Genomic DNA, 19,273 nt, shown 5'->3' on the forward strand with positions numbered 1-19,273 from the left:
TAATTGAAAGGTTACACAAGAACTCAGGGCTCTTAATATCCATTTGATAAGTGTTGTCTGTCTTAAATTAGGAAGCAGGGGAGATTTGGCTTTGGTTTTCCCAAGAAGTCTCAGGTCAGCATATAGAGAGCTGGGACGTTCTTTTCCATTTAATTAGAGGATGTTAACAGAACCGCAAAACATATCCTATTCTAATTTATTAGCCTTCACCAGCTAGCATTTCTAGACATAACTGAGATGTTTTCCTCTCACTCTCATCTTGATTCAAAATGGTGGTGGGGTGAGCTACTGCTGTCTGGTAACCATTATTGCAAGAGTGTTATGGTGATGTGCTTTACAGGCATACCCCACTTAATGTCGCCTCGCTATAACGTACATGCTCCAAACGCCACCATACCCCACTTAATGTCGGCGTGCTTCGCAATTACGGGCACTTAATGGCATGACGCCGCTGCCATCTAGTGGCGATTGCAGTGCAGTACATGCATAGATAATTGCTTCACTTTAAGTACATTTTCACTCTACATACACACTCTGGTCCCATTGCGTATGTTAAAGCGGGGTATGCCTGTATTTGCCTCCACAAGAACAAATGGCAACTATCGACTTACATGTAGGGAAATAAAGGCTATGTGCTAGGACACCACTGGGATGGTGTCCCTATCCATAGAAATTGTAGTGTCTGGGATAAGAGATAGATGTGGTCTCCCTCTCAGCTGTATCAAAGATAGTGTTTCTTGGTCACTCATGACCCTGACAGCATTTTAGGATGGAATAGTATGAATTACGGAGCCACAAGAATGGCTCTATGGCTTTTTTGACATTTTTATATGCCCTAAAAACTCTGTTATAAAATAAAGTTGATTTATCTGGTCAGTATGAAGTATGCAACAATGTAGATGGGTATGATCTGGTTGAATTTTAGAAACATCTGAATAAAATCGCTACATTTGTAAAATGCTTGCTTGAACCAGAGCATTGCCATTGTTTGTAACTGTTTTTCTGCCCACCTACAAATATCCTTTAGCCAGTTCTGATTATATCAAAAAGGCACGGCTGTTGTGATCTGTACTTCTTGATTTATATTTTACTCATTCAGCTACTTTGCATACAGTATAGCTTACTTGTTAAGTAGGGACTACTTTGGTGGCGGTTTATGCCTGAAAGAGCATAGTCACAGAATCATGACTCTGGTTTTCAGATGTGTTGTGATCTTTGCTTTAACTGGGGATGCTTTTGTAGAGGTATTACTGCATACAGTATATACATTGGTATCTCTAGTTCCAGTATTCGTGCTGCGTTTCCAAATTCACAAAGAACATGGAAAATAGGTGGTGGAGAGCAGGTCTGTGGAGTCGGTATGTCAAACCTTCGACTCCGACTCCTCTATTTTTCTACGGTCCAATTCCTTCATAAATGGCAAATGTATATTAATGTATTAATATCAATAAATTAATATTAATATTAAAATATTAATTTTATTTTGAAGTCGGAGTCAGTACATTTCACAACTCCACCCAAAATTGCTTCCGACTCCACCTCCACAGCCCTGGTGGAGAGGTTGAATATTAAACAGGACTGTGGAGAAGTGTGGATTTGCCTTGTAGCTCTGTGTAGGTAATGGTAAAAAGCCATTCAGAAATGGGATGGAATTTGCAGGGGTGTTCTTGTCAGCATCTACATATGAGTAGCCGTTGAAAGTAGAGAATAATCCCTGAAGTTCCATTGGATGGACATTGGATGGTGTCTACTCAAATAAGCTTGTGGATAGCAAACCTAATACAGCAAGGTTCAACTAATCATCCACTGGCTTGTCCCTCTCCAGGAGCAGTCATTGCACATCATTCAGCATATTGGGCAAAATACTGGACTGAACCTTTGGAACCTCTGTGTTCTAGGGCTGCTCATTGGGTGGACCAATGATGTAAATTTGACATCAGGTGACTAGGAAGCCGCACCCACTTGTCAAACTTGGCTCACACAGTGTGGAGGGCAGGGAAGATGCCCCTGGTCTAGAGCCCATGTTAGTTGTATATTGTTGAATGCACCCCAGTCTCTGAGCAGAGGGATCCTTCCAAGGATGCCAGTGCTTACCCAAGGTTTGATTGTACAGCAGGGACTGTTGATATGGTTTTTATTTACACATATTTACATACAGCCTGAGTGTAATGTGGAGGGTTTCTCAGCATTAACAGTACATCGTATCTTGCTCCTCATCATCTGTAGTTTTGGGGGTTCAGACACAGAGAACAGGCCTCTCTCTGTGTCCACCCCAAGATGAGACTAAAAAAAATTGCAAAGATCTGTTGCTCGAGTATGTAAACAATTTCTCTTTTTGACAGAGAGCGCTTCTGGAAAAGAAACAAAGGAAGAAGCGTCTTGAACCCTTGATGGTGCAGCCAAATCCGGAAGCAAAGTTGCATAAGGTGAAGACCAAAGGTGGTGAGGAACAGACCCCCTTCGTGGGATCCTATGCACCTACCTATAGTGATGTTATCCTCCATGGTGAGTGAAGTCTTTGTATTGATCAAACATAATCTTACTTTTAGTAATTCATCCAAATATCCAAATAATAAAATTGCTTACTTACGCTATCAAATTGATGAGAAGCTGGCAGTCTAACACATTAAGTATTTACAAATGCAGTGGTCAGTACGTCGCAAAGTACACAGCTAACTATTTGACAAGGTTGAAAAGGACACATGTGAAAGAAACTAAGCTGCTGCAGCAGGCAGTATGTGAGGAATGCCAACTATATATTCTATTCAGAAAACATTCAAAATGGTGCATCAGTGTTTTGCCCAATGAACAGCTCTTCATCAGTTTTTTTTACTTCAAACAGCATGACTAATATTAAGTTATTTCAACGAATACCAGTAATTCTATGTTGTGTCCATGTTTTCCACAGAATAATTGAATGCAGAATCAGTAATTTTTGTAATTTAAGTATAAAATGTGTTAATAGTTAATGGATGATTCTTCTTCACCTCGCTAATTAAATTTTATAGATAATGGTTCTCTGTTGACAGACAAGAAGAGAAGTAGGTAGAGGAACATATAGTAGATCATACCAGTGTGCCTCATGGACATCAGACTGGTGTTAGTGTAGTCAGGTAAGATAAGATGCAGACATATTATCCACTATAGACCAAGGTAGTATTTAGGGAGATAGTAAATATATTCTAGATCAGTGTTTCTCAACCCTCTTAAACCCATGCCCCCTTTTAGCTAACATAAAAATCCCATGCCCCCTTCAAACCTGGCTCCCATAATAATGCTGAACTACTGCACACCTGTGATGATGTGCAGATCACACAATCTGTGTACAATCTTCTCCCCTTCTGTATATAACATTTCATACTTTTCTATTTTCACATTGTTATTTTTTTATTTAAATTGTACGTATTTTTTTAAACCCTCCCTCCTGTGGGGGGGTACACACACACACGGTTGAGAAACACTGTTCTAGTTTATACTTCCATAACAAAGCATAGAGATGGCATGTATCTAGTCTTTGCTTGAGAAGTCACTGCTTGACAATTGTCTGTGGCCACGTACTTTGGATAGCTGGAGTTCTTGGTATATCTGAAAAAGATCACCTGCAGTAACGTTAGGAAATTATGCATTATCACAATATGACCTCCTTTTGGAGATCCCAGTACACCAATAGGGAAGGATTCAGTGATTTCTCAAAAGCATGGAAATATTTACATTGTTGACTGGCAAACTTCAGTGAGGTTGCAAATCCTATTTTTGAAGGGACTTAACACACCTGTAATTGAATTCTCTGTCACCATGGTGACAAAAGAACAGCTGACTATCTGAACAAGGGAAAGATGGACATTAGAAGGAACTTCTCGACAGTAAGGGCAGTTCGGCAATGGAACCGACTGCCTAGGGAGGTGGTGGGATCCCCTTTGCTGGATGTCTTCAAGCAGAGGCTGGACAGCTATCTGCGGGAGATGCTCTAGCTGTGGATTTCCTGCTGTGAGCAGGGGGTTGGACTCGATGGCCTACAAGGCCCCTTCCAACTCTATGATTCTATGTCATGATCCCCTCTGAGTATTCAGACAAGGATGAGTACCCCAATTCAGACCAGGAGTGGGAGGCACTTAAGGAAGAGGACTCTATAGGGAAGGGAAGGGAAGGGGGATCAGACATTAGAGCAGAGCCCTTTTGATCATCCCCTCCCACCTCTGTATGCACCCAGATCGACTGATGAGGCAGGAGTCCCAGAGGCTGCCTCTTCCTTGACTGGAAAGGAGAGGGGACTGTTAGAGACTGTAGAGGCTGTTTCACCACTGGAGGTGGGTCTAGCAATGTCTTCTAAGGAGAGGTGGTGCATCAAGAGGAAGGAGTTCTGAGCCCATGGTTCTGAAACCCACTTTGCCAGACAGTCAACTCAATCTCTCTCTCTTTTAATCAGAACTATTTTATTAAACCAGAAAACACAAAGGTATACAGAAACTTCAAAGAAAACATACAGTCTCTGGGGATGGTGAACTGAGGATGGTGATGATGATGATGAAGGTTGATAGCAGGTAATTATATTGTAGGATTGTTGAAGAGGTAGAATTCAATGGAGGAGAGGTAACTTCTGAGAGAGACAGCTTCTGGAAGAGCCAATTCTGGCAAAGCAATAACTTCTGAGAGAGACAGTGATGGATAAAAAAGGAGTATTGTCCTCTGGGGCTACTAGGCCTGCTGCTAGCTTCACTGATGACTGAAACAAACTGAGGCAGGTTTTGGAGGGAAAACTAACTAGCCAATTAAAGAGAGGGGTGGTGTCATCTGACAGGAAGTTACTGTAAAGCTAAAGGAGTATAGAGACAGACCTCTAGAGTTCCATAACTCTAACCTAATAAATACTCTCTTTAGCACAACGAAAGGAGTCTCTCTGCAGAGGGCAGCACAAGGACACTTGCCTCCCTTGCCTTTCTTCAGGTCAGAAATTCCCAAAGGGACAGGGATCTTTTCCATGATGCTAAGCTGGTACTGTTAGTCTGCAATAATAAAAGTTCACTTCTTTACTTACAAGAAGGTAGGAGCCACGACGACAATGTCTTGAATAGAAAATATAGGTAAAAAATAGGAATAAAGAGAAACTAAACAGTCTTTATGTTCACAAGAGAAGTACTTAAGGTGGTATCCCAGGTAAAAAGCCATCAGAAGCTAAATTGGGTAGCAGTAGTCTCCAAACCTCCTAAGATGATGTTGTCTACATCTGCCAAACAAAAAGCTGCAGCCGTAGTCGCAGGTTCTTTGACTTTGGCTCCAATATCCTCCCCACCTTCCCCTTTGGATGCCTCATGCTCTAACCATCTAGTCAGTCCTGACCACCTCTTTGTCCAACTTTACGCTTTGTCCAAGTGCATCTGTTGTAGGTCTCCAGACACGTGCCTTGGAAATCTAACTGTTGGTACCAAAGACTCTTATATCACCAGAATCGCAGGTTTCACTGTCATGTAAAGTGATATTGCTCCCTCAACCAGTGCTAAAGAGTACCTCTCAGTATACTCCGTTAACTTCTACTTTATTTCAAGATATTAATGTGGGTAAGCAGGATCCTCTTTCACCTACAGAGGAGATGCATGCCTACACTGGGCACTTGATCCAAATGATAAGAGCCATGGGATTGGCAATGAAGTAACCACCACCACTGGTGCTGATGCCACCATGCAGTTGCTGTCCCCATGTTGTCTGCCTTGCTCTAGGTAGCTAAAGGGTCCTTAAATTTTCTTCTGTGCTAATGACATGTAAAGCTGGAGAACCTGTACCATGTGCAGGATAAAGGCTGTGTTTTTCACACACCCCAGGATCCAGCTTCCAGCTGAATAATTGTGGAGGCCACACAAGGAAAACCATGCCAAAGGACCCATTCCTCTCAAGTGGATTGGGAGGGAAGGAAGTAGGATATTATGGGGAGAAAGTTTGTTTCTTCCACTACCATTTTTCTCCAAGTTAGAAAATTATCAGGCTTGTACGTCTGGATTCCAACATTTTATCTAGGAGAAGGCCTAGAAAAATAGACTTCAAAATATATTAAAACAAAACAACCGTTAAAAACATTAAAACAAAACAACTTTAAAAACATTTTTAAAAGCTTTTAAAAGTTATATTTTTTAAAAAAGGAGGTTTAAAAACATATTAAAAAGCAATTCCAACACAGCCACAGACTGGGATAAGGTCTCTACTTAAAAGGCTTGTTGAAAGAGGAAGGTCCTCTGAAAAGATAACAGAGATGGCGCCTGTCTAATATTTAAGGGAAAGGATTTCCAAAGGGTAGGTGCCACTACACTAAAGGTCCGTTTCCTACGTTGTGCGGAGCAGACCTGATAAGATGGTATCTGTAGGAGGCCCTCACCTGCAGAGCGCAGTGATTAACTGGGTATATAAGGGATAAGACTGTATTTCAGGAATCCTGGTCCCAAGCTGTATAGGGCTTTGTACACCAAAACTAGAACCTTGAACTTAACCCTGTAGCCAGTGCAATTATTTCAGCAGCAGGGTGACATGCTGGCGATACCCTGCTACAGTTAGCAGTCTCGCTGCCACATTTTGCAGCAATCTACTGCTGATCAGTTTCTTTGGGAGACAAAGAGAGGGGGAGAGGCATTGATTCCATTTAGCTTCATAGGACGTTGTGAAAAAGTAAATTAATGCATGAATTGTTCAGAAGGAATTAATATTCCATTTGAAAAGATTTGAAAGGAACCTTTGCCCTACTCAGAAATCAAACCTGCAACCTTGGCGTTATTAACAGTGTTTTAACCATGAGCTAACTGGCAACTTGTCCTTGTAAATTGTTTCTGTTTCATGCTACTTATGACCTTCCTACAAATGGGGTGGGATGGGGGTCCCAGATTTCCTACCCCCCCTTATATTGAGGGCAGTACAGAAGAGAGAGGAGAGGACATAAGGCTGAAACTGAAGGAATTAAGCAGCTATTGTGCACTAATCTGTAATCTTTGAGGCATTAAAACCGCATTTAACTGCAAAAGTGGAAAAAATGCATGCAATCCATTCCTGGTAGAGGACAGATATTTACGTTGCATGAAAAAATGTATCCATTTGTAGTTTTCCTCTGTTTTTTAAAATTTGAAGCCGAAATTTTATGAGAACACCTTGGGGGGAAAAGTGCGCTCCACTCAGGGCTGTGGAGTCGGTACGCCAAACCTTCGACTCCGACTCCTCTATTTTTCTACTGCCCAACTCCGACTCTGACTCCACCCAAAATTGCTTCCAACTCCACAGCCCTGGAAAGGGTTGTAAATGTCTTTTTAAATTGGAAGCTCTCATAGGAGCATTTTTATCGCTGCCTGAATATGCGCTGATCTTGGCATCACAGCATTTGTCTTCATCTGGGTCCTGTGTCATACACTGACACACAAAATGTTTTCCATCTTGAGTTATGGTGAAATGCTCAACTACAACTGACTTCATGGGAAGCTTCTTTGACATTTTGAATTTATATTTTAAAATTGTCAATCAAAATTTATTTTAAAGCAGAGTCAGAGTCGGTACATTGCTACTGACTCCAACTCCACCCAATATTGCTTCCAACTCCATGACTCCGACTCTGACTCCACAGCCCTGGCTCCACTTCCAGGTTTGTTCAGACCGATTTCTTTTTTTGCTTTAACCTGTGGGTTCTCCTTGAGTTTTTTTAATGTCACCTTGAAAATTGGTGGCTTGTTAAGGATGCATTTCTGAGTCCGACAATGTAAGGTTTGTACATCTCTGTTGTTGTTTGTGCCACCAGAAGGGCAGAGGGTATAGTTTCAATTTAACATGGTAGAACACAGTTTTTTCACATCAGCTATAGATACAGGCGCTCTTGGGCCTGTATAAATTTCCTGTAGGAATCGCCAATAATTCATGTATTAATGACTGGCTTCTAGTTGCTCCTCCATGTTGCCACTTGGTTGGTTGGCCATGTCACCCTCACACTTCACCTCCTTAACACCTTGTGACTATGTATCAATGTAGAGAAGTCCCACTTAATGTAGTGCCTTGAGTTATTCAGTATCCTTATTATTATTTTATTTAATATAATGCTGATATAGAAAACATAATTGCAACTTCAAAAAAAGAACAATAACAGGCTCTGCCAGTGCCAGAAAAGTTAAAGAAAATACAGCAATCAGTAATACAGAAGCATAAAAGTAAGAGGTCTGCTAATGGGGTAAACAGACAATCAACACACAATCTTGACAGAAAAAGGCTTTGATCCAATGGCATGGATACCACGATGATTGGAAGTCTTTTATCTGCTGCAGCCTTCATCCGCCTTCACAGCCGTTGTAACATACAGATTGTTATCCTCCGCCTGTTCTGCCATTGAGGACTTTCTTGGATCGATCTTTGTCTGGTTCCTCTCCCTTGTCCTTACCTCCATGGGTGACCCTGCTGGGAGTGCATGACTCCTGACGGCATCGCTCACAGGGTTCATTGGAACACGCAAGCCCACTCACCACTACAGTGAGGGGCACTGACTGTGTACCCCTGTGTCAGCATTATAACCTTGGTTTTATCCTTGTTCAATTTATTATCAATTCGCTGAGTAATTCCTGACTAAATAGACCGGGAAGTGCATGCATTATTTAATGGATGCACTGACCCAGCTTAAGGTAGGGGGCGGGGTTAAAGTAAGGGGAAGGTTTGACAAGGTTTATATTCAGACAGAAGCGGTTTTAGCTAGGCTTAAAGCATGTGACAAAATCATAGACTCCATTGTAATGGGCATAAGGGTCCTAAATGACAGGATGGGAATCCGTCAGGGTAGGGCTACTAATGACACTCTCTGGCTAAATGATATATCAGTTTAAAGCAGTAACATTAAATGTTAAGGGGATGGGAGACACAGTCAAGCATGCCAGAATTAATAATTATCTAAGAGACATGCATTCTATGGTCACCTTCTTACAAGAAACCCACAAGTCACCATAGAACATCCCCCTCCTGAAAGGGAAATGCCAATTTGTGGCTCCTGGGGCAGCCAAACCAAGAGGGGTGGCAATAGTGCTTGCCTCTCAGTTGAATTTCTCTGTAAGAAAAGTGATTAAAGACAGTGGTGGAAGGTATTATTTTTGTGGAGGACCGCCTTGAAGGGAATTATTTATTTACTTACTTATTATTTGATTTATATCCTGCCCTTCCTCCCGGCAAACAAAAGCACTAAAAATGTTAAAACATCATAAAAACAAACTTTAATACATATTAAAACAAAACATCTTTAAAAACGTTTCTTTAAAAAGAGCTTTCAAAACATCATTTAAGATTAAAAACCTTTTAAAAAGAAGGTTTAAGAACATATTAAAAAGCAATTCCAACACAAACACAGACTGGGATAAAAGGCTTGTTGAAAGAGGAAGGTCTTCAATAGGTACTGAAAAGATAACAGAGATGGCACCTGTCTAATATTTAAGGGGAGGGAATTCCACAGAGTAGGTTCCGCCATACTAAAGGTCCATTTCCTATGTTGTGCAGAACAGGCCTCCTGATAAGATAGTATGTGCAGGAGGCCCTCGCCTGCAGAGCGCAGTGATCAACTGGGTATAAAAGGGATAAGACTTTCAGGTATCCTGGTCCCAAGCTGTATAGGGCTTTGTACGCCAAAACTAGAACCTTGAACTTGGCCCGGTAACAAATGGGCAGCCAGTGCAATTCTTTCAGCAGCGAGGTGACATGTTGACGATACTCTGCCTCAGTGAGCAGTCTCACCACTGCATTTTGCACCAGCTGCAACCTCTGGACCAACCTCAAGGGCAGCCCCACATAGAGTACATTATAGTAATCCAGCCTGGAGGTTGCCAGTGTGTGGACAACAGTGGTCGGGCTATCCCGGTCCAGAAATGTCCACAGCTGTCTCACCAGCCAAAGGTGGTAAAAGGCACTCCTAGGCACTGAGGTCACCTGGGCCTCTAGCAACAAAGAAGTATCCAAGACCACCCCCCAGACTATGAACCTGCTATTTCAGAGGGAGTACGATTTCATCAAAAGCAGGCAGCTGACCAATTATCCGAACTTAGGAACCACCAACCCATAGCGTCTCCATCTTGCTAGGATTCAGACTCAGTTTATTATAAATTAGTGACGTTTGGCTCTATATATGCACCAAATATGAGACAATTACATTTTGTAGCCAAAGTCCTAGAAAAGACAAAGGCTTTTACCCAAGGGGAGCTATTATTAGGGGGGAAATTAAATTGAAACATCAGAGGAGTCTTGACCAAGGATTTAATTAGCCCACCCCCTAGTGGCCAAAGAAGAAAACAAGAAAAATCATTCAGGGAACAACGCTGGATGATAAAAATTTTTCACAAATGGTCATTTTGGGATCTCTGGGGGGGCAAAGAATCCTGGGGACAAACGTTTCACTTTCTCCTCCTAGAGACACTTAACACAATCCCGGATAGATTTCCTTTTAGCCACATCAAATTTGTTTAACTGACCAATATTGGGCTCATAAAAATAATGGACTATGCACCAGTAGAGGCAATCTTTGATCACATCAAAGGAGACCCTACTTTATTTAGTTGGTCTTTTAGCCCAACGCTGGTAACTGACAGGTTAATTAGAGTTTGCCTTCAAGATGCCATTACACATTATTTTAAAGAAAATAAGGATGAGAGCATAACACACAGTCTCTTATGGGAGGCTATGAAGGCAGTGATATGTGGAGAGTGTATAAAGGAAGGAAGTCTGTGAAGGAAGAGAATAAGGGAGGAATCAGAAAATTAGGGGGAGAAACTGAGGCACTGCTACTTACCTAGAAGCAAACAGGCTCAAATAGGACATATAAAGAATTGGAATCCAAAAGGCGAACATTGGAGCTGCTTGAAATAAATAAAACAATGGTCAGCCTGTTATATCTAAAACAGAGATTCTATGAATTTGGTGGGAAGAGCTCAAGGGATCTGGCAAACAAACTGAGAAAGAAAAGAAACAAAGCCTGAGTGACAAGTTTACAGAAGGATGGAGGGATGGTATTTGATACATCCTCAATATGTCAGCAATTTGCAGACTTTTATAATCAGTTATATCAAACCACTGGCCCCTCAGGTGACGATATATGTCAATTCTTGAGTTCCTCTCCAATTCCCTGTTTGCAGACAGATGATGCACAATACCTTAGTATGCCAATAACAACGGAGGAGATTGGAGAGGCAATAAAGAATCTTAAGGCTAATATCCAGGGCCAGATGGTTTTACAGCAAGTTTCTACAAACAATTCAAAGAAACCCTCATCCCAGTCCTAGCTGTCCTATACAGCGATGTTATGAATAGTGCGCAATAGTGTACCGGAAACATGGCACTAGTCAAGAATAGTGGTATTGCCCAAACCATTTAAGGACCCCACTAAATTAGAATTATACAGGCCCATCTCTCTTCTAAATCTAGATTATAAGATTTTCACGGCCATCTTGGTTAATAGACTATAAATTTATACATATAGGTAAAACTGGTTTTGTCCCCCGTCACCAAATCTTGGATCTAGTTAGGAAACTCATCAGTATAATTAATTTGTCTAAAACAAAAAAGATTCCCCTGGCTGTCCCTTCTCTGGACATATTCAAAGCCTTTGATTGTTTGGAATAGCCTTGCCTTCTCCAAGTCTTGCATTTATAGCCAAATATATAAAAAATCAGAAGCAACAGTCAGGGTTAATAATCTAGATTAAAAATTAATTGAATTGCGATGGGGAACCAAACAGGATTGCCCTCTCTCCCCTTTGTTGTTTGTACTAGCTTTAGAACCCCTAACCTGCAGGATCAAGGTCCACCCAGATATTACAAGTGTACAAATAAATGGGGCCAAATATCAGTTAGGACTATATGCAGATGATATGGTCATAACCGCATCCAAACCCATGGTATCCACAGATCTCCTCCTCCGGGAATTGGCTGCTTTTGAGAGGGTGGTGGGTCTTAAAGTTAATTTTAGCAAATCACAACTACTGTGCTTTAATATCCTGCCTCCTATTCAGATACAGCTATCTAGGGCATTGACCATCCCAATTAGTCAGAATGGATTTTGTTACCTGGGAGTACAAATCACCTAAGATCTTAATAAACTGTATAAGGCCAACTATGGGAGAATTTGGAGCACTGTAAGCAAAGAGGTGAATAGATGGAAAAAACAGAATCTCTGCATAATGGATAGGTTATTCTCCATAAAGACAATGGTGGTCCCAAAACTTTTATTTCTGTTCCAAACCCTGCTGGTGTGGATTCCAGAATTGCAACTATCATGCTGGCAAAGACAATTAAATAACTATTTTTGGTACCAAAATTCTAAGGATCCATCAAGATTTGGAAATGTAAAGGCCTATGCGGACTATGTGGTTTTTACAAATCTAATAGATTGATAACACAAGGGAGATGAGGGGAAGATTGTCTCCGCATCTCCCTAAGTGGATGCTGGGAAGCAACTCTGCTCAGTACTAATAAAGCAGCAGACCGCTGAAGCTGCTTCTAGGCAATTAACCGGGTTTGACAGGGCAATTATACACTATATATTTTTGTTGTATTTTATTATGGGATTTTATTGTATATATTTGTATTCTTTGTTGTACACCGCCCAGAGAGCTATGCTAGTGGGGCGGTATAAAAATTTAACAAAATAAAAATAAAATAAAATAAATAAATACAATGAGGCAGCAAAAGGGATGGTGTCCACGATATGTGGGTGGCTGCAGGATTCAGGAACTAATCCCACAGCCACCTTAAAAATGCTGTGGGAAAATGTCCTAGAAACAGAACTGGAGCACTGGGACTCAATGTAGTCAAACCCCCCATATAATTCCTTCTCAGCAGAGATTAGGGAACAAACCTTAAAACTTCTTAACAGAAATCCCCAGATTTCTCCATTCTGTTGGAGAGGATGTGGAGGGATTGGGACATATGGACACATGTGGTGGTCCTGCCTTCGAGTTCTGGACAAAGGTCTTTCAGGAGGCCAGCACAGTCATGAGCCAGTGGGTTCACACGTCAGCACCAATAGCCCTCCTTGGACTGTTCATAGATTTGGACTTGGATATGAATAAAAAAAAGCTCTTGAACCATCTTTTCTCTGCAGCTAGGTCAGTGATTGCCCGGAACTGGAAAGAGTTTAAAATAGCCACCCTAGATTCTTGGTACCAGAGGATCTGGCAGGTGGCCTTACTAGAGAAACTCACAGAGAAGATAAAAGAAGCAAGAGACAAGAAGAATAAAAGACACTTTCCTTGCAGTTTGGAATAAATTTATTGATTATGCTAATGCAGCAGAGACAGATTGTTCCCCTCCTGCACCATATATCCATTTGTGGTTGTCATAGAGTGCTTGGGGTAGCGGAGACCTGCCTATAAAAACAAGAGAAAGGAGAACATTTGAAATATTATCCTTAGAATGTGAATAGTCTGCCTTAAGTAGTTTTGCTTACCTGGATTTGTCCTATCACCATCCTTTCTTAAAGTAAAGATGAAATTCTGACAAGCCGTTTATAAAAACTGACTGTTTTGATGAAGTGTTCAAATGTATATGAATTACTGTGAATGTCAATCCGGTCTGTGTGTCTGAGGGGAGGGAGAGGGTTAAGTAAAGTGGTTTCCTTTATGTATAGTATGAAAAGTTTAATAAAAGTTAAAATAAGTCTGTGTAAAATATGAAAGTCCACCAAACTGCAGCAAAATCTTCTGGTCCTGCATTTCCTTACAGTGCCTTCAGATAGTGAGCGAGCTTTACCAAGAGAGCTATAGGTAATGCTTTTCTAAAACAGTTGTGCATAGTGATGTTCAAAGTGCCTTTTCATCCCTGAGCTACTACTAACCAGACCACTATCAGTAAGTATATCACCAGTGTTTCAAAACAATAGTAGAGTTATTTCCTTTAAATAAGGACAAGAGAATCAGCACCCTTCCTGATTTGACAGATGGTCATGCTTCTGTCTTCTAGCAGGGCTTGACTCTCTTGATTACGTGGCCATTACTGTGGCAGTCAGTATTAACCCTTTCTCATCCAGAGACCTCTGAGTTTGATGGCTCTAACCACAGCTATTCACCCCTTTGCACAATTAAATGCATTGGTTTCTGCATATATTTCACCTAGGGGTGAACTCTTAAGGACTTATTATGATGAACAATATTCTTGCCCCTGTCCCCTTTAGTGATAGTCACGGATGGGACAGGAGCACACTGTGAAGATCTTGGGATCAGTGTGTCATGGTCCTTGGCATTGTTGCACCTCCACATCAACTAGCTTGAACTGCTTACTATCATAGAATAGTAGAGTTGGAAGGAGCCCATAAGGCCATTGAGTCCATCCCCCTGCTCACTGCAGGACTCCAAGTTAAAGCATGACAAGTGGCTGTCTAGATGCCTCTTGAATGCCTCCAATATTGGAGAGCCCACCACCTCCCTAGGTAATTAGTTCCATTGTCATACTACTCTAAGAGTTAGGAGGTTTTTCCTGATGTTCAGCTGAAATCTGGCTTCCTGTAACTTGAGTCTATTATTCTGTGTCCTGTGTCCTGGGATGATCAAGAAGAGATCCTGGCCCTCCTCTGTGTGACAACCTTTCAAGTACTTGGAAGAGTGCTGTCATATCTCCTCTCAGCCTTCTCCAGGCTAAACATGCCCAGTTCTTTCAGTCTCACCTTATGGAGCCTTGTTTCCAAACCTTGATAATCCGTGTTGTCCTCCTCTGAACCTGTTCCAGTTTGTCAATGTCCTTCTTAAAATGTGGTGTCCAGAATTGGATGCAGTACTCAAGATGAGGCCTAATGAGTGTTGAATAGAAGGGAACTAGTATTTTACGTGATTTGGAAACTATACTTCTGTTAATGCAGCCTAATATAGCATTTGCCTTTTTTGCAGCCACATCACACTGTTGGCTCATATTCAGCTTGTGATCAATGACAATTCCAAGATCCTTCTCACATGTCGTACTGCTGAGCTAAGTGTTCCCCATCTTATAACTGTGAATTTGGTTTCTTTTTCTTAGGTGTAGAACTTTGCACTTACCTCTGTTAAATTTCATTCTGTTGTTTTCATCCCAATGCTTGAGCCTATCAAGATCACTTTGAATTTTGTTATTAAGGACTTTCCAGCATTTTGAATTCTTCTTCGTTGTCCAGCTGTTTTGGTGGTCATCAGCAATGTGGATACCATCTTCTGCATCAACGTACAAGATGGTACAGGGTTGAAGACGCTATTAGTCTTCGTGCTGCAATTGTGGCATTGGTGTGTGCCCGGGTGCTGCAGTGGTGGTACATCTAGCCAGCAGCAATTCTCAGGCACATGTTGTTAGTTGATTGAGTGATTGATTGATTTATATCCCGCCCTTCCTCCCAGCAGCAGCTGTCCAGTTGTTTGTTCTCTCAAGTCTGTACCCACCCCTTGGTTGGTCTGTGGCATGTCCCATCATTGGGGGACATGAAGCTGACAAAAAAATCCACATTTTAAGAACAGGCAGTGCCTGTTGGTGGGGTGTTTTATGAAGCATTTGGTGAAACGCTACCTTTCATTTTTTTTAAAGCTCTCCTGCCTGTTTGGAGCCTGTCAGTAGGCCTTGCTCAGTTAATGGCTAAGCCCTTTAAGTCCTATCTGTGACCTCTGTTTGCTGACTTTTAAGGTAGCCTTCCTTATTGCCATCATTCCTCCTAGAAGGGCTAGTGAATTTCATGTGCTCTACTTGAACGACTAGTCTTTTCCCCCATCCCTTCCCTGTACTGGAGATGTTCTTGGCTATCTGGAGGCCCTTACCTTCTATGTGGCCTGCAGTGCAAGTTTCAAGTGCAATCCACAGCTATTTCTCTGCTATGAAGATCCCAAGAAGGGGTTTTCAATCTTTACCCAGCCTTTTCATCAATTCTGCTATCAACTGATGCAACTCCTAGTTCCTTCTGCTGTGCTCACATGCTCCATAGGTTAAGTCATGTTTTCCACATCTTCTCAGGGAGGTCTCTGACAGAATTGTTGCTGCCCCTTTGTTTGGTTGCAGCCCTCACCGCTACAGGATTGGTGTTCAGGGACAGATAGATGCTCAGACAGGTTGCCCTGAGCTCTGTAATCTTTTGAAGCGCCCTTGCCACCTTGATGGTAAGTCTGCCTGTTATTCACCCCTGTGTGTGACTGCACAGAGACCACAAGAAAAAACACAGGTCACTTGCATATCACTATGGTTTTTTTAAGTCATGTGCACTTGTACAACTCATCCTTCTTGCAGTTGATGTTATCCTGCTCTTGCTCTACTGCTGCTTGCTCTTGCTATCCTTTCCGAACTGGTTGTCGAGATAGGAGCTGCATCCTCTTGAGTGTGCACTATGGGAGCTGACTGTTCACCAAAACACTTGTCCAGAATGTAAGTCTGCATTGGTGCAGAACTTCATATATGTGACTTCAAAGATGACCACTTGACAAAAGACAATTAAAAATAAGCAGCCTGTTTTTTATTCCTTCATTCTGAAATAATCCAGTATGCTTCTGTAACAGCTTCTAGACTACCTGTGTCATTAGAAAATTACTGTCCATCACATGCTTCAGCAATCTGTTTCACTCTGATTTATAGGCATTAATGGTCCAGCTGTTTTTCTGAAACCAGAGATTCAGGAGTCGGAGGCTAAACTCCAGATAATTTCACTTGGATCATCCACAAAAGATGATGATAGAGAGCAAAAAAAGATTGAGGAAAATCCAAAAGCTAAAGCTTCCAACATAAATCTGCAAGACATTCTACAGAAACAAGGTAAGAAATTGATATTCATTAACAGGCAAAAACCCTTGCAGTTTAAGAACGTACCTACAGCCAACAGATATTTCTATTAAACTTTAAAAAGCAGGGAAGTTGGGCAGCTATAGTGACTGTACCAGGGGAGCAGGAGACCTGACCTCTCTGAGATATTGCACAGCCCTACAAATTTGTCAAAATGCAAGCACAATTTGGTCTTGGAAGAATTTGGTAACGTGCCTCTGAGCCTATGGTGAGTGGTGGCAACACCTGCAATCAGCCCAAAGAAAAGAAACAAATGTGCTGTGCTGATCTTGTTTTAGCAGGGGCGAAGCAACTCCACCAAGTTTTTTGCTTGTTAGTGAATTTCTCTGCTTTTTAATCTGGGAGGTAAGAAATGGGATCCTGTGCAAGTTTGCTGAGAATGGATTGATCATTTGCATGCTTTTTGAGTTCAATGGGATTTACTCCTATGCAATCATGGCTAGGATAGGTAAAACTGACCCTGGGGGAGGAGGAGGGTGAGGGGAGAGTAGAGGGAAAGAGAAATGGGGGGAGAAGGGAGCAGAAGGAGTGGGGGAAAGAGGGGATTGGAAGAGGAGGGGAAGGGATGAAGGAAGGGGGAGGGAAGGGATGAAGGAAGGGGGAGGGAAGGGGCAAAATGGAGGTGATGAGAGGGAGGAGGAGTGGAGGGCAGGTTTTATCATTTGTATGCTCATTGAGTTCAATGGGATTTACTGCCACGCAATCATGCTTGAAAATGAAATGGACTGCTTCAAGTTGATTCCAACTTATGGCGATCCTATGAATAGGGTTTTCATGGTAAGCGGTATTCAGAGGTGGTTTACCATTGCCTTCCTTTGAGGCTGAGAGGCAGTGACTGGCCCAAGGTCACCCAGTGAGCTTCATGGCTGTGTGGGGATTCGAATCCTGGTCTCCTAGGTCATAGTCCTAGGATAGGTAAAGCTGACCATGGGGGAGGAAGAGAGCAGAAGGGGATGGGGAGGGGAATGGAGGGGTGAAAGAAGGGGGAGGGAAGGGGCAAGAGGGAGGGGTAGGAGGAGGGGAAGGCAGGTTTTATTATTTGCATGCTTTTTGAGTTCAGTGGGATTTATTCCTGTGCAATCATGCTTAGGATAAGTGAAAATGACCTGGGGGAGGGGCAGAGAGGGGAGGAGGAGGTGGGCAGGAAGAGGGGGAGGGGAGGAGATTGGATGGGTGGGCACTGGGCAGAGGGGAAGCCCCTTTCCTTTCCAAAAGGAAAACATTGTGACAAGTTTCATTCTTTTTCAGGGTTTCCCCCACCTTTTTATTCTACAGTAGGCACATGTAGCCTCCCACCCAAATTTAAACCAAAGCTGCCCCTTGCCACATCCACACCAGACCTTTATTTCAGTTTAGACAGTCATGGCTTCTCCCAAAGAATCCTGGGAAGCATAGTTAGGGAAGGGTGCTGAGAGTTGCTTGGAGATGCCCTGTTCCCCTCACAGAGCTACAATCCTCAGAAGAGGGGCTGACTGTTAAACCACTCTGGCCACTGGAGCTCTGTCAGGGGAATAGAAGTCTCCTGTCAGCACCCTTCACAAACTACATTTCCCAGGATTCTTTGGGGGAAGCCATGACTGTGTAAAGTGAAATAAAGGTCTGGTGTGGGTCTGGCCCCCTGATTAGGCAAGTCAAGCAGCTGGGAGTCTGGGTTTTAGAACACTGACAGTTGGTTCTTACTGAGAATGCCCGACGTTATCATTGAGTTCAATGCTAAATTTCTTAAATTAATTAAAACTCAGCCAGGCATTTTTTTTTAACTTTTAAACTGCAGAAGCTGATGGTGAGAGTATGGGGCAACGTCAGTAACAAGATTGCAGGTACTCAGTGAACATGGCTGATTTTTAATTAATTTCAACAGATTAGGAGAACTGACAGAAAAATTCCAACAAGGGTCTGGTTTTTCTCTCTCTTTTTAGACTTTGAACTCTTTATTCTCTCTGACTGTTTTGTGTATCACCATGCAGATTGACAGGGTTGTTAAGCAAGCATTTCTGAGTTCAGAACTATAGGTTTTGTAAGGTTTTGTTTTGAAATTAGCTTATGGGAAGCATCAGAATGGCATGGGGGGTATTTTCAATTTAACATTGTGGAATGCAAAAAACCCATGCTGACTATAGTATACAGCCACTTTCATGGCTGTATAATAAAGACCTGGTCTGCATGTAACACTAAGTCATCTTATGGGTTAGCATGAATGTACAGGTTCCTGGAGAGAAGATTGTCCATTGGATAAGTAAATTCATGCACTTCTAACGTGTTAGGAAGTAAGTCAAATGTTTTTTAAGTTTCACGCAAAATGTAACCGGTTTGTACAAAGTAAGGAACAGTCAGTGGGTTGCTTCTCTCCTCCATAGCACCTTTTCAGGCTGATCTCCTGCTCCTCGTGCTGATCCTTCAATTGCCTTCCATTCCCTGTACACTAACTTCCATACTTTTTGCATTAAACATGATCAAGTTGGAAGGGTTAAACAATTCATGAACAGTGAAAACCATAACAATTAGAATGCTATAGGTTG

The 19,273-nt window shown here is 42.0% G+C and overlaps 1 protein-coding gene across 2 annotated transcripts in view; it reads left to right on the forward strand.

Annotated features, from left to right (window-relative positions):
- TULP3 (TUB like protein 3) overlaps positions 1 to 19,273 on the forward strand; it is a 99,720-nt gene that overhangs the window by 28,218 nt on the left and 52,229 nt on the right. For both annotated transcript variants that reach the window (XM_061582568.1, XM_061582567.1), the window contains exons 3-4: positions 2,343 to 2,505; positions 16,551 to 16,727. In XM_061582568.1, the coding sequence (XP_061438552.1) occupies positions 2,391 to 2,505; positions 16,551 to 16,727 (292 nt within the window). In that variant the 5' untranslated portion in view covers positions 2,343 to 2,390. The remainder of the gene's footprint in view (positions 1 to 2,342; positions 2,506 to 16,550; positions 16,728 to 19,273) is intronic.

The sequence above is a fragment of the Rhineura floridana genome, chromosome 8 (assembly GCF_030035675.1).
Source record: "Rhineura floridana isolate rRhiFlo1 chromosome 8, rRhiFlo1.hap2, whole genome shotgun sequence".
NCBI lineage: Eukaryota > Metazoa > Chordata > Lepidosauria > Squamata > Rhineuridae > Rhineura > Rhineura floridana.